This window comes from Mustela putorius, unplaced genomic scaffold (genome assembly GCF_011764305.1).
Source record: "Mustela putorius furo isolate JIRA1106 unplaced genomic scaffold, ASM1176430v1.1 tig00000461_pilon_pilon_pilon, whole genome shotgun sequence".
Classification (NCBI taxonomy): domain Eukaryota; kingdom Metazoa; phylum Chordata; class Mammalia; order Carnivora; family Mustelidae; genus Mustela; species Mustela putorius.
The window spans coordinates 1,400,344-1,423,475 of record NW_025421390.1 but is presented as its reverse complement, the minus strand read 5'-3'; the positions used below and the strand labels follow the sequence as shown (position 1 = coordinate 1,423,475).

Below are 23,132 nucleotides of genomic sequence, written 5' to 3'. Positions count from 1 at the left end.
AAATATATAAAGTATCTTTTAACAGACATAAAGAAAAAAACTGACAGAAACACAATAATAGTAGGGACTTTACCACTCCATGTATATCAGTGGATCGATCATACAGGCAGAAAATAAGGAAACAATGTCTTTGAATGACACATTAGACCAAATGGACTTAACAGATATATACAGAACACCACATCTAAAAACAGTAGAGTAACATCCAAGTGCACATGGAACATTCTCCAGGATCATATTCTAAGCCACCAAACAAGTTTCAATAAATCAATGAAAACATGCTGTCAGGCATCTTTTTCAGCCATAATAGTATGAAAATAGAAATCAATCACAAGAATTAAAAAAAAAAAAAAAAAAAAAAAACCTTGGAGGGGTGCTTGGGTGGCTTAGTCAGTTAAGTGTCTGCCTTCAGCTCAGGTTGTGATCTCTAGGTCCTGGGATGGAGTCCTGCATCAGGCTCCCTGCTCAGCAGGGAGTCTGCTTTTCCCTCTCCTTCTGCCTCTCCCCCAACTTGAGTGTTTGCAATCTCTCTCTCAAATAAATAAAATCTTTAAAAAAGGAAACTGGGAAAAAACACAAACATGTGGAAGTTAAACATGCTACTAAACAACCAATGAATGGGTCAATGAAGAAATCAAAAAGGAAGTCAAAAAATACATGAAAACACAATGCTATAAAATCTTTGGGACACAGTGATGGCATGTCTAAGAGAGAAATATAAAGTAATCAAGCCTACCTCAAGAAATAAGAAAAATCTCATCAAAAACTAATGATGTACTATATGTTAGCTAATTGAACATAATAGAAAAAAAATCTCAAACTATCTAACTTTACAACCAAGGGAAGAAGAAAAACAACAAACCCCAAGGTTAGTAGAAAGAAGGAAATTATAAAGACCAGAGCAGAAATAAGTGAATAGGAACTGAAAAAAAAAAAAAAAAAAGAAAAGATCAATGAAACCAAGAGCTGGTTCCTTAAAATGTAAATAAAGTAAGCCTTTAGCCAGACTCAAAAGAAAAAAAAAAAAAAGTGAAAGGTCCCAAATAAAATCAGAAATAAAAGAGAAGTAAAAATCAACACCACAGGAGTGCCTGTGCGTGGTTCAGTGGGTTAAAGCCTCTGCCTTTGGCTCAGGTCATGATCTCAGGGTCCTGGGATGGAGCCCCACATCAGGCTCTCTGCTGAGTGGGGAGCCTGCTTCCCCCTCTCTCTCTGCCTGCCTCTCTGCCTGCTTGTGATCTCTGTCAAATAAATAAATAAAATCTTTAAAAAAGAAAATCAACACCACAGAAATACAAAAGGTTATAGGAGACTACCACCAAAAAAAAAAAAAAAAAAAAAAAAAACCAACAAACTGGGAGACAACCCAGGAGAAATAGTAGGTTTCCAGAAATGTATCCACCTTCCAAAACTGAATTAGGTAAAATCAGCAAATCTGAAAAGACCAATTAATAGTAACAAAATTAAATTGTTGATGAAAAAACTCCCAACAAACAAAAGTCTAGTACCAGATGGATTCACCTGTGAATCTACCAAATCTACCAAACACTTAAAGAGGAGTTAATTAGAATAAACTTATTAACCTAAGGAGTTAATAAGAATAAACTTGTCCAAGGAGGTGAAAGTCCTATACTCTAAAAACTATAAAACATTGATCAAAAGTAGTTGAAGATGACATGAACAAATGGAAAGACATTCCATGCTGCTGGATTGGAAGAATATTATTAAAATGTCTGTACTACCCAAAGTAATCTACAGATTCAATCTGTATGCAATCCCTACCCAAATACCAACAACATTTTTCACAGAACCAGAAGAAATGAGCCTAAAATTCGTATGGAACCACAAAAGACCCTCAATAGCCAAAGCAATCTTGAGAAGGATCAAAGCTGAAGCTGTCACAATCCTTGATTTCAGGATATACTACAAAGCTATAGTGATCAAAACAGGATGGTACTGCAAATAAAAACTGACACCCAGATCAATGGAACGGAATAGAGAGCCCACTCCACTCAGCGGGAGCCTACTTTCCCCTCTCTCTCTCTGCCTGCCCGTCTGCCTACTTGTGATCTCTCTGTCAAATAAATAAATTTTTAAAAATCTTTAAAAAAAAAAAAAAAAAAGAGTGAGAGCCCAGAAATAAGCCCATGTATATATGGTCAATTGATCTCAACCAGAAAGGCAAGAATATACAACAGAGGAAAGACAGCCTCTTCAACAAATGGTTCTGGGAAGACTAGACAGCTACATGTAAAAGAATAAAACTGGACCACTATTTTACCATAAACAAGAATAGATTATGAAGCTAAATGTGAGGAAACACCAGGTGGCTCAGCTTGTTGAGCATCTATCTGACTCTTGATTTTGGCTCAGGTCATGATCTCAAGATAGTGGGATTAGCCCCATGCTGGGGGCGGGTGCAGGGGATCGTTGAGGGGAAAGATGCTCAGCAGGGAGTCTGCTTGAGATTCTCTCCTTCTGCCCCTCCCCCTGCTCATTGGTTCTCTCTCTCCCCCTCTCCGACTCTAAAAAAATAAACATTTTTGTTTTGTTTTGTTTTAAGGAACCTAACTATGTAAGACCTGAAACCATAAAACTTCTAAAAGAAAACATAAACAGTAATCTCTTGAACATGGCCATGACTTAGCAACATTTTTCTAGGTATGGCTCCTATAAGGCAAGGGCAACAAAAGTAAAAATAAACTATTGGGACTATACCAAAAAATAAAAGCTTTTGCACAGCAAACCAAACTATCAACAAATGAAAAGGCAGCCTACTGAATGAGAGAAGATATTTGCAAATGATATATCTGATAGGGAGTTAATATCCAGAAATACATAAAGAACTTACACAACTCAACACCAAAAAAATAATAATAATCTAACTGAAAATTGGGCAGAGGATCTGAGTAGAAATTTCTCCAAAGAAAACAAAGATGGCCAATAGATACATGAAAAGATGCTCGGGGCGCGTGGGTGGCTCAGTGGGTTAAAGCTTCTGCCTTCAGCTCAGGTCATGATCCTGGTGTCCTGGGATTGAGCCCCACATCAGGCTCTCTGCTCCACAGGGAGCCTGCTTCCCCCTCTCTCTCTGCCTGCCTCTCTGACTACTTGTGATCTCTGTCTGTCAAATAAATAAATAAAATCTTAAAAAAAAAAAGATGCTCAACATCACTCATCATCAAGGAAATGTAAATCTAAACCACAAGGAGATATCAACACCTATCAGAATGGCTAGTATCAAAAAGATAAGTGTTGGCAAGAATATAGAGAAAAAGGAACCCTTGTGAACTCTTGCTGGGAATGTAAATTGGTACAGACACTGTAGAAAACAGTATGGAAGTGCCTCAAAAAAATTAAAAACAAATACCATATGATCCAGTAATTCCACTACTATTTAGCCAAAGAAAACAAAAATACAAATTCCAAAAAGAGGTAATACCCCTTTTTTAGTGTATCATTAGCCAAAATATAGAAGCAACCCAACTGTCTATTGAGAGATGAGTGGACTGAGGCGTGTGTGTTTACACACACACATACATACACACAATGGAGTATTAGCCATAAGAAGGGATAAGATATTGCCATTTGCAACAACATGGATAGATCTAGAAGGTATTATGCTAAGTGAAATAAAAGGAAGAAAAACCAGAAACAAACACATTAGTACAGAGAACAAATTGATGGTTGCCAGAGGAAAAGGGAGTGGGAGATACAGGCTTCCTGTTACAGAATGAGTAAGTCCTGTGGATGAAAGGAACAGCATAGGGAAAATAGTCAGTGTGGTTATAATAGTGTTGGATGGTGACATATGGTAGCCACGTTTGTGGTGACCACAGCATAACATTTAGACTTGTTGAATCACTATGTTGTACACCTGTAACTAATGAAACATTGTGTGTCAACTCTACTTCAATTAAGAAGAAAAAAAAAAGGTAGGATAGGCTGAGACACAGTCTCACAGTGAAACTCAGTCCTGGCAAAGTAACCTACCATCAAGAGGGATTTCACAACTCGGATCTCTCCCTGGGGAGTAAGGGATTTGAACTCCTCTTGTAGTGCTGCAGCTTTTTAAAGTGTGTACCTGAGAAATGAGTCCCCAAAACATCTAGCTTTGAAAACCCATGGGGCTCCTGTCCAAAAGCCCCACAAGGCTATCAGGACCTGAGAAATAGTTCTTTTTTTTTTTTTAGAAATAGTTCTTAAAGGGCTATCCAGAATTACCCACCCCCAGGGCCTAGCAGAGAGACAGTGAATTAAAAAGCATCAAGTCTTCCTTTAAAAACAAAACAAAACAAAAACAAAAACAAAATACCACACCCTGTTTGCCTATCTTAAAGCGTCACATAAGGGCTGGCACATCTAATTTAACACATATCCAGGGACCTACTGAAATGCTTTACAAACAGTTGCCTGTGGGTGCTATTTTTGTGCTCTTCCCTCTGCCTCATTCCAGGTCACCAATATCTCCCAGAAAGGAGTTTTGTCTTGTGCCCTGTTTTTGCAGCTGCCCTCCAGGGGAGGCTGCTTGGCTCTGCTGGCCAGCAGGCCTGAACCTTTGCAGGCTCCAGAGGACTATAACAAATTGAAAAGGAGTTCTTAACCAACTATATACCACAGGGCAAAGAGGTATCAGACTGAAATTCCCACTCTCTCCATAAAAGCAGGTTATTACTGTATCTTTATAGCTGTGGCCTATGGGGCATGCTTTTATTTCAATACTTGTATGGGAGCTGACTATAACCCTCTCCAGAGACTGGGAAGGCTGGTGGCACCATCCTTATGCTCTTTATCTTCATGTTTTTCCTCCTCTTAGCCCCAGGTTACAAGAAAGGAACTGCTTATATACTTTTTTTGGTGTCCCACCTTTTGTGTCTGCCACCCTGAGAAAACATTCCTTGATAGTTTGACCCTGGTATCCAGCAGGGCTTGTGTGTCAGTTGGATGGTAGCAAACAAAGAAATGCTTCTTAATTGGCTATCATCCCAGGGTGGGCTGAGGCTTGGTGCAGAGAAAGCAGACAACACCTGTCTCCCAGTCTTCCCCTGAAAGAGTTATATTTGCATATTTTAAATTCTGCTGCCTGAGGGTCTAGCTTTCAATCAGCCTGAATCTAGGCTCTGACTGAGATCCTCCCTTTGGGACACTCACAAGTCTTAGAGCACCTTCAATTATTTGAAGCCACTAGGAATAAAATAGACTGCTGGGACAAACGCAAAGCTCCAAGATACAGTGAAAAGCCAGAGCAAGATTGAATAATAATTTCATCTCCCGCATGATCCTGCTCCTTCAGGCTGGGAGATTTGGCTGTTTTTTCTAATGCATAGCAACCAACACAGAGAATGAAAGAAAATGGAGAAACAAAGGAACATGTTCCAAATGAAAGAACAGGTAAAGTCTCAGAAAAATACCTTAATGAAATAGAGGTAAGGAATTTACCTAATAAAGATGCTCACTAAGCTCAGGAGAAAATGGACAATGAGAATTTCAACAAAAAGAAAATATAAGTACCACATATTAAGTCATAGAGCAGAAGAAATAGTAATTAACTGAAAAATGCACTGGAGGGGTTCAACAACAGACTAGATAAGCAGAAGAAAGGATCAGTAAATTCCAAGACAAGGCATCAGAACTCCTCCAATTAGACCAGCAAAAAGGAAAAAGAACAAGAGTGAAGATAGCTTTGGGAACTTATGGGACAACAGCAAGCAAACTAACATTCACATTATAAGGGTCCCCAGAAGGAGAAGAGAGAGAAAAAGTAGGAAACTTATTTGACAAAGTAATGGATGAAAATTCTCCTAACCCAGGGAAGGAAACAGACCTGCAGATCCAAGAAGTCCAGAGAGTTTCGAAAGGATGGTACACCATGATTGAGTAGGATTTATTCCAGGGATGCAAAGATGGTTCAACATCCACCTATCAGGGTTACACTGAAAGACTTGCGGATCCCCTTACCCAAGAATTCAACACTGCCACAGGATGCAAACAGCAAGAGGTTCTTTATTGTTACGCAGGCGCCTGCGGGTGGTCAGTAGCGCCTACGGGTGGTCAGCAGTTCCTGCTAGCTGAGCACCCCAGGCTGGGGTGGTGCAGGATTTTTATAGACAGGTACAAACAAGTTTTGGATGGGACGGAGCTGATTGGCTGACAATTTGAACATTTGAAAAAGGCATACTTGGTGTTAGCAGATTGGCTTTGGAGGACCTACATTCTGGCCAGTCACCGTTCAGATAGTGTACAGTAGAGGGTACGTGTTGAATTGCACGTTTCTAACCTTTATCTATATACGTGCTGAACCGCCTGTCTCCAGCTAGCGTACGTGCCGAACCGCACGTCTACGGCCTTGGTACTTATCAATTTTACTTAGTAGTAGGGGAAATTCTTAACAGGGGAAGGGTATAACTTTATTTGATTACACAGCGAGCGAGGGTTTAAGCAATTTTTCATTTCTTAGCAAAGCATTAGAAGCATTATTATACAGAAGCCAGAAACAGCTGGGTTAAACACAGATTTTTGTTATTCGTTATCCTGTTATGCTGCTTGCTGACTCCCTTATCTATGGTCAGTTGGCCACAGTTTCTTAGTTAGCATAAGCTGGTTATAAAAAGAATGTTAAAACTTATAGGCTATACTATAGTTCTGACCTGGGGTCCTTCACACACTATATTATAAAGGATGGATAAACATTATATGATCATCTAAATTGATGCAGAAAGAAATTCAACATTTGACAAAATTCAACATTTACGATAAAAATTCTGGATAGGTTGGATATAGAAGAAACATACCTCCACATAATAAAGAGCATATATAATAGGCCCACAACTAACATCATACACAGTTGTGAAAAAGTGGAAAACTTTTCCTCTAAGACCAGAAACAAGACAAAGATTCCCACCTTACTGCTTTTATTTGACATAATACTGCAAGTCTTAGAACTATTAGGCAAGAAAAAGAAATAAAAGGCAACCAAACTGGAAAGAAAGAAGTAAAACTGTCATTATTGGCAGATGACATGACACTATATAGAGAAAACCCTTAAGCCTATACTAAAATAAAACAAACAAAAAAACCTGTCAAAACTGATAAATGAATTCAGTAATGTTGCAGAGTATAATATCAATATATAAAAATGTGTTGCATTTCTATACACCAATAACCATAAGCGAAATTAAGAAAACAATCCTTTCTAATTTTACCAAAAGAGTAAAATACCTAAGAATGAATTTAACCAAGGTGAAAGGCCATACGTGGAAAACTATAAGACACTGATGAAGGAAACGCAAAAAGATACAAATAATGGGAAGGTATTCCATGCTGATGGATTAGAAGGATCAACATTGTAAAAATGTCCATACAATCTAAAACAATCTATATATTTGATGCAATCCTTATTAATATCAGTGATATTTTTTATAGACCTAGAACAAATAATCCTAAGATTGGTATGCAACCACAAAAAAATTCTCAAGAGCCAAAGCTATCTTAATTTTTAAATTTTTTTATTTTTTTACTGTGTTAGTCACCATACAGTAATCTTAACTAAGAAAGAACAACAAAGCCAGAGGCATCACACTTCCTTATTTCAAACTACATTACAAAGCTCTAGCCATAAAAATGATACTGGCATAAAAACAGATACGTACACCCAAGAACAGAATAGAGAGCCCAGAAATAATTTCACACATACATGGTTGGTTAATTTACAACAGTGGAGCCATGAATATACAATGTGGAATGGGCAGTTTCTTCAGTAGATGGTACTGGGAAAACTGGACAGCCACATTTAGTATATGTGCTGCCGAAGCGAGCACTGGACAGCCACATTTTTAAAAAATGAAACTGGACCACTGTTTTATACCATACACAAAAATGAACTCAAAATGGATTAAACCTTGAACATAAGAACTAAAATGATGAAATCCCTAGAAGAAAACAGGTAAGCTGCATGACACCAGTCCTAGTGATTTTTTTCAATTTGACACCAAAAGGAAAACAACAAAAGCCAAAATAATCAGTGGGTCAGCATCAAACAAGAAGGCATCTGCACAGCAAAGGAAACCATCAACAAAATGAAAACACAACCTACTGAGTGGGAGAAAATATTTGCAAATGTTTATCTGATAAGCGGTTAATATCCAAATACATAAAGAATTCACACAACTCAGTAGCAAATAAAGAACCTGATTAAAAAATGGGCAGAGAATCTGAATAGAGATTTTTCTCTAGAAGACATTCGCATGGCCAGCAGATCCATAAGACGGTGTCCAGGATCGCTCCTCATCAGAGAAATGCGAATCTAAACCAAATGTTATGCCATCCCACACCCATCAGAGTGGCTGGTATCAGACAAGAAATACCATGTTGTCGAGGATGTGGAGTGAAGGCTGTTGGTGGGAATGGAAATTGCTGCAGCCACCGCTGAAAACCTTATGGAGGTTCCTCAACAACTAAAAATAGAATTCCCAGAAGATCCAGCAATTCCACTTCTGAGTATTCATCCAAAGAAAATGAAAACCCCCCAAAAGAACTCACACATTACGGCATTATTTACAATGGCCAAGATACAGAAGCCACCTGTGTGCCCATCAGTAGATGAATGTATAAAGAAAAATATATTTTTTCAGCCATAAAAAAGGAAATCCCTCCATTTGCAACAACACAGATAGACTTCAAAGGCAGTATGCTAAGCAAACAAGTCAGAGAACGGTACCATATGATCTTACTTCGATGTGGAATTCAAACAAACAAACTCACAGATACAGAGAACAGACGGGTGATTGCCAGGATTGGGGGATGGGGAGTAAAGCTGTTCAAAAGGTGTACTTTCAGTTGTAAAATACATAAGCCGTGGAGATGTGACACAGCTTAATGACTGGCTAGCAATACCGGGTTGTATATTGACCTACTAAGAGAGCAGATTAAGAGTTTGCATTACAAGAAAACAATTTTTTTTTTTTTTTTTTTTTTTTTTTGCTTAAAATCAGGAATGACTGGCAGAGGACAAACACTTGGTGGTTTTGCAGAGATTTTCACCACTGTGCTTGTTTATCAGAAAACTACTTGTGCCGTCTTATTTTTGACTCCATCATGAAGGCAGGGGTTCAGATAAACCCTAAATTACACTGCTTTGAAGAGAGGATGCACCTGATGTTGGTCACCAGAGGGGGGCTCAGGTGCACCGTGGAAGCGCTAGCTGGGCAGGTGGGGTTTCAGCTGGAAGAGTACTAGCTGGTGGTAATGGCAGGGGCTGGGGTAAGGGTTGCAGGAATGTGGCCGTGAGCCTCCCCCCAACACAGCCAGCTCCCACTTTAAGCTCATGCAGGATGTGTGGTGATTAACTAGGTTTATTATGGTGATCATTTCACAATACGTAATATTAGTACAGCACTGTTATTCTATTTTTTATATATCAACTATATTTCAATAAGAATTATTTTAATCATTTCTATTTAAAATAATTTTTAGGGGCACCTGGGTGGCTCAGTCGGTTAAGCGGCTGCCTTTGGCTCAGGTCATGATCTCAGGGTCCTGGGATCAAGCCCCATATTGGGCTCCTGCTCAGCAAGGAGCCTGCTTCTCCCTCTCCCAATGCCTCTCCCCCACCCCTCCTCATGCTCTCTAATAAAATCTTTAAAAAGTAAGTCTTTAAACAACTTTAAATGTTTTAAATAATTTCAAAGACAACATAGGCTATATGAAAACTTCCCAGAGGACAGTGAAGTGGGAAGCAAGATGTGTTTTTCTTCAGAACAAAAATCTGATTTTTCATGTAAACCCATTGCCCAATTTCCTTGAGTTGCCCCTAATGTTTTTGTTAGTCGCTGGATTAAAATTTCTATTTCTGTCTCATCACTCAGCACACATTGCCACCCTGGTTGTATTTGCACCAAGGACACAAGAGGAAATGACCCTTCTCAGAAAGAGGAGGTGTGAGAACGAGGGAGAATTCCAGTGTGACACTGCCCAGGGTTACTGGGTCAGGGCAGAGTCCCCTTCACCAGGGGTTCTACCCATGTGCCAGGAAATGAGTCTACTGACACCCAGATCACTGAAAAAGATGCCTCAGCTCAGACTTCTTCATGCTCCTAACTGCAAACTGCCTAGGCTCAAAGTTGCCAGAGAAGCTTCCGGGGTGACTGCTACATGTCACTGCTTTGTGATTTCAGAGACATAACCAGATCTCCCTGGCTAGTTGCCTGAAGCAGATTCATTTATCTAATGCTATTCTGTTCCATAAATAGCAAAGGGAGGACCCACTGGCTTCCAGTGAGTCAGCAGCCTGCACTGCTTCAGAGAGAAAGGCAGGGGACTCCAAGGCACATGGCTGCTGTCAAAGAAGGCAGCCCTGAGAGCCCGAGGCCAGGCAGAGAGAGGCTTCCCTGGAAGGCGGGCCCACAGGGTGAGGTTTTACTCTGGAAAGGTCACCTGGGGAAGAGTTTCCTGAAACATCTAAATGATTCATTCTCAGCCTGTAGTGTTCCTGGTCAAGTTAGACAAGCAGACAAGAGAGGCCAGAAACAGAGGCACAGCCAGGAGAAGGGCACAGAAAGAAGCTCCACCCAGTGTCTATGTGAGTTGTCTTTAAGATAGACGAGATGCTGCTTTTGAAGCTGACTTTTCTGCAAAGCTGGAGAATACCACCAGATTTGCTGCAAACTCATCCCCCATGCACTCAGCGTGGGAACTGGGGTGGAGGGAATGGTGGAGGCTCGCAGCCACCCTCCTGCAACTCCCTGCCCCCGACCCTGCCCTTACCACCAGCCAGTGCTTGTCCAGCTGGAACCCTACCAGCCCAGGTGCACAGTGGAAACACTAGTAACCAACATGGGGTGTTTCCTGTCTTCAAGGCAGGTAATTTGGGGTTTATCTGAGCTCCTGCCTTCATGATGGAGCCAAAATGAGAGAACATAGGTAGGTTTCCATTGAACAAGCACAGTGGTGAAAATCCCTGCAAAACCACCAGTTGTTTGTCCTGTGCCAGTTGTTCCTGGTTTTAAGTCAAATTTAACACCATTCTGCCCCCTGATAGTGGGATGATTTGATGTCTCCTAGCAGTTTCTTTCATGGCAGCCTTGGCCTTTTGATGCTCATGAAGCAATTCTCATGGAGGCTTCCTTTTTCAGGCAGATTCAGAATGCAAATATGCTTACCAAGGCTCCAAAGATGGAAAGCTCCTGAGACCATCAGGAGAACCACACTGCACCCACTTACAAGCTGTACCAAAAGCATTTTGCACCATATTCTTCAAAAATCTATAACTCGGACCATCAAAAATCTCCATAAGTGCTACTTTCACTTTTGGCTTCTTAAGCCACCCTTGGCAGAACGACTTGGGAATTTCAGTGGGCTGTACAGAAAGGGCAAGACTAGATTCATCAGGCCATGGGGACACACACTACAGAATATAGAGACTGAGATTTAAGAAAAGGATCAGGAGGTTGGACAGATAATCCATACAAAGACCTGAATATCTGAATTGATGTTTGGGAAGATACTCGGGCAAGCCACCGGGAATGTGGCTTGTCACAAATATTACAAAGTGAAAGACTACAGCAGTATCCTCTAAAATGCTTTCTACCACCAGTCTTCCTCCCCATCCAGTCCTTTCTCCTTTATGCCGCAACCACAGACTTGGCCGTGTCACCATCTTGCTTTCAAGTCTTCCGGCTTTAAAGTGCAGGGGACTTACATGAACACGATTTGGGGCCCACCCTGACGAGACTCCTCTTACCTCTCAGGGCTCACCTCTTGCTTTGGTTCACACCTACAGCCTCTGATCAGGCTGCTTCTGTGCATGAGCGTGCCTCCATGCCACACTGGTCGCCCTCCAGTTGGAGGGCACCTCGTGCACCTCCAAGATTTTGTCCAAGTATGACTGCCCAAGGGAAGCTTTTTCTACCCTCTCCCCATGCTGCCTCATTTCTCAGGAGAATCAACGTCTCCCTCCTTTGTGCCCAAACGTGCTCCATCCGTTGTCACTCACCTTCTCATCATAGCTCACTTTATCATCCTTGAACACTGTATTGTTCGTTGTTAGGGGCTTAGATTATGTCTTGTTCAAAATTATCTGTGCCTGGCCCTCTGGACCTTTTTCTCACCAAAGATCCCATAGAAAATGATAACTAGAATATTTCTGTGGTGCAAGAGGCTGATGGTAAAAGAGAGCAGCATCTTGGTGCACCTTTAATAACCCACTCAAAACTTGAACACACCCATGGAGAAGACCCCCAGTTAGTGTTGAGATGGAAAGAATGAATCAGACTGTATAAAATTAGGAGAGATCTGCAAGTAGGCAAAGACCTTAGAAATCAATGGAAGGAATGGTCATACATAAATAACAGAATTAAGACTGCAACATAAGGATGAGTATGTAGATTTCTTACCTAGTCAAGGTGTCCTTGACCAGAACAGCTCTAGACTCCATTCCCATTCGACTGTGATCAAGCCAGCTGCTTCTCAGTCCCACACCCCCTCCACATTTGTTGCCTACCTGCTAACAGTCAGCCTGTTTGGATTGGCCCCTCTCTAGCACAGCCTCCTCTCCACCCATGCCATCCAGCAGAAGGCCAGCTGTGCATCTCAAAGGCTCACCTGTGGGACCACCTCCTTTGGAGACTCCTCTGCTCCTACGGGGCAGGTGTGCCTGGTCTCTCCTTCACAGCCCTGTCGTTGGGCCTGTCATCAGGTTCTTGCCCAAGGGATTTCTTTCTCTTATCTTTCAATGTAAGCTTCACGTGGTCAAACACAGAGTCTCATTTTAGTTTCCACTCCTTCACCTGTAATAGATACACAATAAGTGTATTTTACATTCACCCATATCTCGCAAGCAGCTGTGGGAAAACCTAGTTCCCATTTAATAGGGGAACAAGGGTGTCTGTTGTATAGGGAAGGGCCTGCTGGGTGCCAGGAAAAATCCCAGATAGTAAACCACATTCAGGACCCTTATTTCAAGGATTCATAAATTAGATGATCCATACTAAATAGGGCCAGACCCGCTGTCCCCAAATCCATTATTTAATGGAAACTGCATAGTAAGTTTGACCTGCAGGCTTAGGCACTGAGCTAGACCAGATGGCGACTCTGTCTCGAATAGAGGTCCCCCGTTCTACAGAACAGAAGCAGGTCCCTCGTGTGCTGCAGGGAGGGTGGGCGGAAGAGCAGAACAGGGTGAGGTGTTAGAGGGAGACAATGCTCGTCCAAGCCCTAAGGGGCTTCCGTGGGGTCTGGCAGTAATCAGCAGCACCCCCTCCTGTCCAGTCCCTGCAGGGCAGAGTGTATGGAAGAGTCTGGTTCCAGATAGCAAGAGAATAAATGCTAATTTCCTGATAGCCCATCACTCATCAAAGATTTACCACCCTGAGCCATGGGCCACTGCCCCTAGGATATAGCCTGGCAATCTCACACATACTGGAATAGAGTCCCATGTTGACCTAAGACTGTGATACCCTACCCTGAGCACGCCCATCTTCCAATCAGTTACATTCAAACAGTGCTGCTTTGGTTGGAGAGAGACACACCCTTCAAATGTTCTTTTTGTATTTACTGGTGCCCTCATCCCGGCATCCTCACGCTTGGCAAGGCCCTCATGCTTGTGGCGAATCTGTGCAGCAAGCAGCCCTCCCTATGTCCTTGAAATAACAATAGCCCCGACGGCAGCCAAGGGCTGCATCTCCTCCCAGGTTCAGAGAGGTCTCCTCAGGCTGAGAAGTCGGGTCCACACTCACCCAAACTCTGCTACCTCTTGGTTTTAGAGTTTGGAGAATGAGATGTCTGGTAACGTTTGATTGCCACGACACTGCTCCTTGCCAGTGACCCCAGTCCTACACTAACATGACGTGCCCTCTTCCCCTACAGGCACAAAAGGTGCACAAGAGGATTCCTAAGGCTGGCAGAAGCCACCACGCGTCGGAGCAAAAACCTCCTTCCATGCCTTCCCCGAGCACCACCGCCCCGAGCCGGACGCCTGGCAGCAGCCAGCAGCCCCTACCGGACAGCTCACATCCGGGCCCTGGCCAGATAGGCCGGCCGACCGGGCATCCACAAGAAGCCGCCAGACAAGCCGGCAGCCCTCCCAGCCTCCCCTGGTCCTTCCAGAGAAGCAAGTCCTTGTTTTGTTTGCCCACAGGAGACTCCTTCCCGGGCTCCTCAGCTCTACCACAGTGGTTTTCAAACACAGATGGCTCAGGGCACAGGGCGACGGAAGGGAGGCACAGCCACCTCCTCTCCATCGATGACCTGGAGGGGGCCCAGGAGACCGACGTGGACACGGGCCTCCGGCTGTCCTCCTCAGACCTCTCTGTGGTCTCTGCCTATTCGGCGCCCAGTCGGTTCTGCAGCACCGTGGAAGCAGCCCTCCCCCCTGAAAGGTGCAGCACCCACTGGTCAAAGCCTAAGGGTTTCAGAGACGGCCCACTGCCCACCGGGAGTGGGGGGGCCACAGAGACCACCTGGGCTTCCCTCCCTTTCTTCACCAAAGGGCCTTGCAGCTCCTCAGCCCCAGCGGCCGCTGCTGCTCCCCCCACTCATGGCCCCTCCTCATTCACAGAGTCCTCCCCAGAGCCTCCCTGTGATGCTCTCCGCACTGAACAGACCGCGGGCAGAGATGCCCCACTGCCCCCAGTGCTGGCCGGACCCGTGGACAATGACATGGAGGAATTCTACATCTGAACACCCTCTGCTCTTGTGTTCCAGACACACAGACTCAGGTCCTACTGCCGCCCTGGGGTCTGCACACCACCCGTGCGTGCTCTCAGCCAGCCCCCTCAGGTTCGTCGGAAATCCTTCCGTCTCACTAGCACAGGTGCCACACCACCCATTCTTACCTGAGAGGTGGCACATTTTAGAGACTTGCTGGAAAAACGCTCACATTTTTTATGCAAATAAATTCTCAAGCTTAAGTTGTAAAATTTTTTTGAATACCCAATTCCTTTTGAGATATGGTTTAGTGCATTTAATACAATTTAAATGCCTCATATCATTATTTGAAATGAAAAGAAAACCTAGTCAGCCGGAGCTGATTCGGCAATTTTTCATGCTGTGAAGGAAAAACAATTAAAGCCAAAATGTTGAATGTGGGAAAGCTACTAAGTGACCTGTATGAGAGATTAGTGCACAATAACGTAACGTACAGCTTACTGGATTCTGCATACATATTTGCATCACCAGGCAACAGTGGCCCTAAGAATTTCCAGGTAGTGCTGATAGTGCGAAAAGTCAGCTTGATAAAACAGCGAAACACGTATCGGGCTACGGTAATGCCTCGCTGTGATGCCATGCGTATCTGAAAATCTGAATTTATGCAAAAGTAGCTAATATACTTCATAAGGATTTATCCTGAGTAACAGACTCATGGTGGAATCAAAATATGATCTGTGTTCCAAAAACCGGATTTGCATCCACTTTTCAACAACACCTCCCTGTAACAAGTGGAGTCTACAGAGGACCACTCCACTCCTGGGATTTATGTGGCTCCCTGAGGAACCGCTCACTGGAGTCACAAGATAACAGGATATCGGTCGTAGGAGTAGCTAAGCTTAAGACAGTTGCATTTTAAAAAACTACCATCCAAGGGCTATGTATATATGTACGTATATAAAGGACAGGAGCCACACTTTATACTGCTCTCTCCATGCTCTCTCTGGGAAACATGTATGGCCACACACCCTGATCTTTCTGTTTCTAAACAATTTGCAACCTTTTTCAGTGGCACTTTGATGGCACAAATTAATAAAGGCCCCCATCTTCTCCAAATAAGTTTTATACAAAACGTTGTCCTGGACAGACCCTGTTTCATCGCCAGCCTTCCACAAGTGCATAGAAGCCTTAATTAAAAGCTGGCGCTCTAGCCCAACCTTAACCTTTTCTGCCTGTTTTCTGCTTCTGTCGAAGTATGAATGATATTTAAATAGCACCTCTCTCCCACTCAGGGAGGGCATGTTTACAACCCCAACCTCAGCAGTGCCGAGCACGGGGCACGGTGACGCCGAGCTGTGCCTGCCTGCTACCTCCCTTTGGGAAACAGGAGCATGGACTTCCTGGCCTTGCTCACTTCCTAGTCTGGTGCTCCTTGCCTCCATGACTCCTGGCCCAGCTTTCCACACCAGTCTGGATACAGCCTCAGGATCCATTTCAACACTGCTCTCCAGGCAGCCGTGAAGCCTTTGCCATTCCTGCAGTGAGAACCTTAGATCCTGCCCCCCACCATCCAAATGATAAGATTCTCCATGTTGAGTAAATAAAAACATGGTCTCTTTTACTTTTAGGCCAGGAGCAAACAAACTTTCTAGAAAGGGCTAGATAACAAACGTGGTAGGTTTTGCCAGCCATTTGGTTTCTGTTGCAATGACCCTGCTCTGAGCACCGAAACAGCCAGGGGAGACGTGGGAGTGAGCAGGAGTGGCTGGGTTCCAATCAAATCTTATTTACTAGAACAGACAGAGCCCTGTGCTGGAGAGAGGCTGATCTAGGACCTCGGGCACAGCCAGCAAGAAGGGATCTGCGTCTGCAGCCCTCTCTGCCACGGGGTCCTCCTGTCATGCCGGTGACCCCAGGAGCACAGGGCTCAGGGCCCTGAGGGGCTCCTTTGTGCAGAGATGGTTCTTAGTAAGCCACTAGCCATCCACCTCCCATCCGGAAATGTGACTCAAGGCAGCAGGGGGGTGAAAAACAACAGGTTAATGTTAAGAAGGAGAAAAATAACTCCAAGGTGTTGACGCCAGCTCGTGAGCAGCAAAGGTCAGTGAGGCATAAACAAACGGGCCACCATCCAGTGATGGCTCCTCCTGGCGTGCCCCATCCGTGCCCTTAGTTTAGTTTAATATACTTGCATGCACCCCTAGGATTACTTTGGAACCCAAACCCCGATGCTCTCCGGTCCCACCCCTTCTTAGTAACCCACCCTCAGCACAGTCCAGTCTACCAACCGAGGGAAGGTCCTGACACCCACTGGGGGATCCTGATTCTTGGACTGCTGTTGTTGTGATGGAGGCTGGCCTACAGTGAATGCTCAATAAACGTGTTCAATTAAAAAACATGAGGCTGTCTCAAATTATTTCTCTCCTGGACTGGACTCTGAGGTACAGGAAATCTAGATTTTAGCCCTAGGTTTTGGGGGGGGGGTTTGTTGTGGTTTTTGGGTTTTCTTGTTTTTTGTCATTTAATGGAACCCAGTCTCTTATCTTGACCTTACACCTCCCCCCAGCATGGCCCAGGGGAGGGGGTGGGGGAAGGGGGGCTACTAAGTGTCCCAGTCTAGTTCACAACCCATCCCTTGTCTCTTCTGCAAAAAGACTCCCCAAGTTACTGTTCACGATCCCATCATGGTGCCTAAGCACCACCAAGGAGCCACTATAAAGATGAGATGTTTCTTAGACAGTTCCTAACTGACCTACCAAGCCCTGCAAAAGTCATCTCGGGTCACCCATGGGGGTGGATTGGTGAGCTACCAAAGATAGCTTGTATTCTGGGAGCACGGACATGTGGTTGTACAAAACGGGTTATAGCGCTGGGTGTGCATTGAGCCCTGTGACCCAACCTAAGGGAATAGTCACATGGAAGCCAGTTGGACTACATTGTCTAGTGTGTTCCAGGTGAGACCAAATGTTTACTTTTACTGGGAAGACCGCTATGGCTGATATCGTCAGTCTGCCTAATTCAGGAGACATGCAGGAGAAATCTATCCTCCTCCAGGGCTTTCTGTAGATGAATGAATTCTCCTATCCATCAGGTAAGAAACACCTAAGTAGACTCAGAATTCCTGGAAGAGACATTTGAGGGTAAATAAAACTAACTATGGAGAGCTTCTCCCTCCCAAACCCCCAGATGGACATGACCCAGTTATGGTCAATGATCTCATGTCTGCATTTCAGGAAAGCAGTGGGAACAGACCAATGGTCTTCCTCCCCCTCCCTGCCCACCACATTGCTCCGTGTTCCTGGTCTGAACATAGATGTCTCCTAGGATTTATAGGATTCTGTTTCTCTTTAATTCTCTGGAAATACAATTGAGCAGATCCAGCAGAGGTTTGAGAAAATAACATGAGAAATTGACATCACATTATAAAAATGGGTTCATGAAGGGTAAAGAAGCTGAATTTATATATTTTTATATAATCACACTCTTCCAACTTTCACTGAAGGCTTTTCTCTAATCTTTGGGAACAGAAGTCCAAACACAAAATGTCTTTAAATCCCATCATATGAATAACAGAAGCAAACCTTAATGGTAATGTCGGCACACTTGAGTCTTTTTAACAATTTCTGTTTTAGAGATGTGATAACTATTATCCAGTTATGTGCTCAGAATTAGGATCAATATATCCATTCAAAACAAAAGTCACCAGAGTATTTGGTGAAGCTGAAAAGGCCCCTTCTCTGTGCCCTTATGACATGCTCCCTAATCTCTCCATCTGTAATGAGGGTCCCACCTCCTGTTGCCTAAGATGTCATAGAAAAAAATGTTTCTACACATGGGGAACAGCCCCTAACTGGCGTGGTCTGGGTTAGAATCACCGCAACCACCCCATCTGACACATTTGTCTTATAAGTCGAATGTCTGAACGAAGCCAGCCAGGCTTCCTTAGGTCAGCCCTGCCCAATTTCCAGAACAAAACCCAGAGCCTTTTGGACAGGAACAGCTCTACATGTTCGTGGCACTGTCCAAAAAGGGGCCTGATGAATAGAATACTTCGGGGCCAAGTCACGCGCAGGCCGGCTGTGGGGAAGCTTTGGTGCCACCTGGTGGCCGCCCTAGCCAGGAGGGTCAAGCAGCCCCCCCTTTTCCCGAAGAGGGCTCCACCCAGAAGAACAAAAAGGAACCATTTCCATTTATTACTCTGCATTTAAATATTTCTACAAGGTACTGAGGCAACTGAAATCACAAGGACTTAAGACAATGCAGATAGAAGCAGAAAATCTGGGCTAGGGAGAAAAGAGTCCATAAATACACCAACGATAAAGAAAAACATAACTGCTGGGGAAGACCTTCCCAAGAGCCAAAGCAAAAAGGGAAACATGAATAACGCAGTTCCCCGGTGGGATTTGAAGATCTAGCGATATTGTCTTATCCTCATTGTTAACGTTGTCTCAAGGTTATTTCTCAATGGGAACCACATTTTTCTTAGCACAGTTTCTAAAATTACTTTCTCAGAAGGGGATTTCCATGAGGGATTTTGTCTCAAAGGTTACTGGGTTTGGTCCAAGAGGATAGCTTTCTTGATGGAAGGCTGGAATTTATAAGACCTAGAGGAGCGGGCACGGCTCAGGCTTCAGGTGAACCTCCCTAGACACCTCCAGCCACATTGTGGGGAGACAGAAATTTGGCCCTCGTTGGAAAGTCTAAAGGCTGTCTTCCTCCAGTCTCTTGAGACCCAATCTGTAGTTTGGCAAGTGGAGGGCGGGGGTGAGGCCAACGTCCTCCTGAGAGACCAGAGGCCCCCACCCCCAGTTTCAGCCTACAAGCCTAGAGTCTCCCCATCTCCTGAGCCCCTCTACAACCTCACCCTTGCCCTGTGGTCCCAAAATCCACTCCATTCCCTAACCACCCCCTGTTAAGAAAGGCTTCCGGTACAGAGAAGCCCTTCCACATAACTTAGAAATCCCCTCAGCACCCCTTCCTGAGCTTCTGGAGAACCCATAGGGATTCAGGTCCCCGCACCTCCTTCGTTGCTCTGCGCAGTTCGGCTTGTCATGCAGTAAACACTTACTGAGTTCCACGGCGCGTCAGGCTGGTGCTGGAGACCCAGGACTGAACGGCTTCACTCTCTCTGTGAACCAAGGGCAAGTTATTTCACTTCCCTGGGCCCCCATTAGATCATCTGTAAGTCACGGACAAGAATATCTACCTTGGAAGATAATGAGACTTAAATTGTGTCATTTGCATGAAAGCCTCCTGGGCTACCTACGACATAGCCGCTGTGGAACTAAAGCTGAGGTTCTCTCCCTCCCCGCAGACTGCAAAGGGGCACCTGCTCTGCCCACCAGACTCCCCACGATCCTCAGTGGCAGGGAACACGGACAAGGGCCGCCTTCCAGGTGCTTCTCACAATACAGGTTCTCCTTGTGCCTCTGGACACCACGTCTCTGGACAGAATTCCACCCGATGGGAAACCGTCTTTCTATCATCACATGCTCAGCCTCCTGGCTCTTCTCCTTCCTCCATTTCAAGCCACTGCCACAAAGCCAGACCTTGTGCCTTTACCACCCAACTCCCTTCCCTAACCCCCTGTCCCTCAAGCCTGTGATACCCATTCTGCCTTCCCGCCTCCTCTCTGCTTGGGGTTCCAGACTGGCTGGTCCACAGCTGACCACTGCACCCTGGGCCTGTGTGGTATCTACACACTCCACTGTCCCCTCGCCGCAGTCCTAGCCACCCCGCGGTTGCTGCCTCACCCCTCTATGGAGGCTCACCCCTTTCACTCCACCATCCTTGCCACTTGGCCAACCTCCATGCAACTTACACACCTGCTCTGACTTCCCAAATGCCCTTACCCCACCTGAGTCTGCACTACTTTCAGCAGCGAGCTCACCCCCGCCATCCAGCCGGGACCAGAGCCACCCGCCACCCCCTCAGACTCCCTCCGTATCCCATAAGATGTGTCCAACTCCAAGGAGGGAAGACACAAGACGACACTAACAGGTAGAATGGATCGACTGTCAGGTCCTCTGCCCTTGGAAGTTGTCTGAGGGCTGAAACGCAGCCCAGCACAACGGAGGAAGTTGATCTGTACAGCGGGGACTGTCCTCATCTTATTTCCACTCCAAGAGTTATGTTCCACTTCCTGCAGAATGAGCCTCCTGTGCCCAATACAAGTAAATCACCCCACACCGGCGGTTCTGGAATCCTCCTTGGCCATAAAGCTCAGCAGCAGTCTGGGCCCTAGGATTATCACCTGAGCTGGCTAGGCAGACCTGCAGGGACCCCTCTGCTCCTTTGGTCCATGTCCGAGCTCACAGCCCTGCTGCAGACCTCCTGGGAGTGATCCCCTGTCTAGCTTTGCCTTCGTGCTTCTGCTAGACACAGTGAAATGGCTGTAGCAACGGAGGGGGGCACTCGGGGCACCTGGCAGCAAGCTCAGGAGTGTGACCCAAGCACATGCGGTCATCCCGGGGAACCCTGCCTGGTCCAAGTCCTGCTCTGCCAAACCTTGCCTCTCTCGATCATTCAGTCACACGCTTCCCTAGGGGCCGGACTTAACCTTCAGCTACCTGCATACCCCACACGCACGCATCTGGTTCCCAAATCAGTGTGACCCACGCCAAACTGGCACACCCAATGGACACACCAGGCAAGACCAGCTCCCTCTGCCCCCGCGGTTCTTCAGTTCTGTGAATGGTTTTTTCTCTCTCCTCATCATTCACATCCAAAAACCCAGATTTGAAAGTCATCCCTGAGACTTACTGGCTGTGTGACCCTGATCAAAATACTTCATTTCTCACCCTTGGTTTCTTTATTGGCAAAGTGGAGCAGATCAGAGATGGCTGCAGGGCACTCGCCTCAGAGGCAAAATGAAGAGGATATGGAAATAGTGAGCAAGGTTAATGATATTTTAAGAAAGGGGACCTTGTTCATAGGGCCGTTCTAAGGAACAAATGACTTCAAGAGGCAAAGTGTGGCACGACAAGAGGTCATTTCCGCCTTTCACGTTAGCAAAGGTCTTAAAATAATACTCGGTTTAAGTTATATGTGGCTCTTAGCAGTCATTGGTACAACCTTTTTAGAGAGAAGTGTGGCAATAGATCTATCAAATACTTACACCCTGTCATTCAACTTCCAGGCTCTATCCCTGGAGAGATGAGGAAATTATCCGAAACAGAGGTAAAGCCTTATGCATCTGTTTGCCACAGTACACTTTTGAATAGTAAACCACTAGGAAGCAGAACACGCCAGAATACGTGTACATACTGCCCTTGACCACACGAAACAGCGCAGGGAAAAACAGACTGTAAAGGAGTAGGTCAAAATATTACAGCTTTTGCCTCCAGGTAGTGCAATCATGGGTGGTATTTTTTTTCTGCTTCATTTTCCTTTTGGTACTTGACATATTTTCTTTGATAAGCACTTACTAACTATATAATTAAAAAAACAGGGATAATAAAACTAGGAAAACCCAGCCACCGTTGAATGTTCTCAATGTTCCCATCAAATCTCTCCCCATGCCTGCTTATTCATCCTCCGCGGGCCGGACAGACTGCTGCTCCTTTCCCTGCAGCCCCAGCGGCACAGGTGGAGGTAGTCTAGTGATTACAACAAGGGTCTTCTAATGCTGGCCCCTTCCTCACAAGCTGTGAAATCTTGGGCAAGGTCTATGACCTTCTGTGACTCCATTTCCCCATCTGTGAAGCGAGTGCATTCAAATACTTCCTCTCTCAAAAAATTAGTCTTATGATACCGAAATCGGCTTCATGGACCCCCCGGCCAGGATGGCAAGGTTCCTAGTAGGACCACAAGAGACAAGAAGCCCTTCCCCCATTTCACCTACCATGTAACCCTCTTGGACTCTGATATGTCCCCATTTGGGGAAAGGGGGGCCCTCAATTATAACTATAATGGAATTTCCCTAGGACATACAGTATGATGGCTTTAAGTCAGAATGAATTTGATTTAAGGAAGAAGTAGTATTTCTGCATCCCTGATTTTGTTGTCTGAGAGCCACGCCCATTATCCAGTGTCTTTATAACCATGTTATCCCCTTCCCAGGCTACGGCCATAGACTCCCAACTTGTTTCTGTGGATCTAACATCTGCCCTCTCTTACCAATTTTTTTTTTTTAAATGCTTTGCACACACTCCGGCTCAAGGCCCTGCCATGGCTCCCTTTGCCCACCGAGCAAAAGTACTCTCTCCCCAGAGACCCCCTCAAGACTTTCAGCACTCAGCTCCCATCACCTTCTCCATACTAGCACTTGCTATTCTATGCTCCAGCCAAACAGGCTTTTGGGTCTCCGCCAAATATATCCTGTGCTTTCCCATCCACAGGCCAAAGCTCAGGTTATTCCTCCAACTCGGCCCCTCCAAATCCTACCACCCACCAAAGCCCAGTGCAAAGGGCTCCTCCTTCAGGAAGCCTGTCTGGATCTCACTGCCAGAGCACATTGCCTGGTGCCAGGATGGGCAAGTTCTCAGTTGTCC

General features: G+C 45.0%; 1 protein-coding gene across 3 annotated transcripts in view; it reads left to right on the top strand.

Annotated features, from left to right (window-relative positions):
* The window catches only part of FAM124A (family with sequence similarity 124 member A), a 112,770-nt gene extending 95,746 nt beyond the window's left edge, over positions 1–17,024 (top strand). For 2 of the 3 annotated variants that reach the window (XM_045080571.1, XM_004775225.3), the window contains one exon: positions 13,861–17,024. In XM_045080571.1, coding sequence (XP_044936506.1) covers positions 13,861–14,673 — 813 coding nt within the window. In that variant the 3' untranslated portion in view covers positions 14,674–17,024. The remainder of the gene's footprint in view (positions 1–13,860) is intronic. The other variant, XM_045080572.1, reaches the window with a different exon arrangement.
* The last annotated feature ends 6,108 nt before the right edge of the window (positions 17,025–23,132 follow it).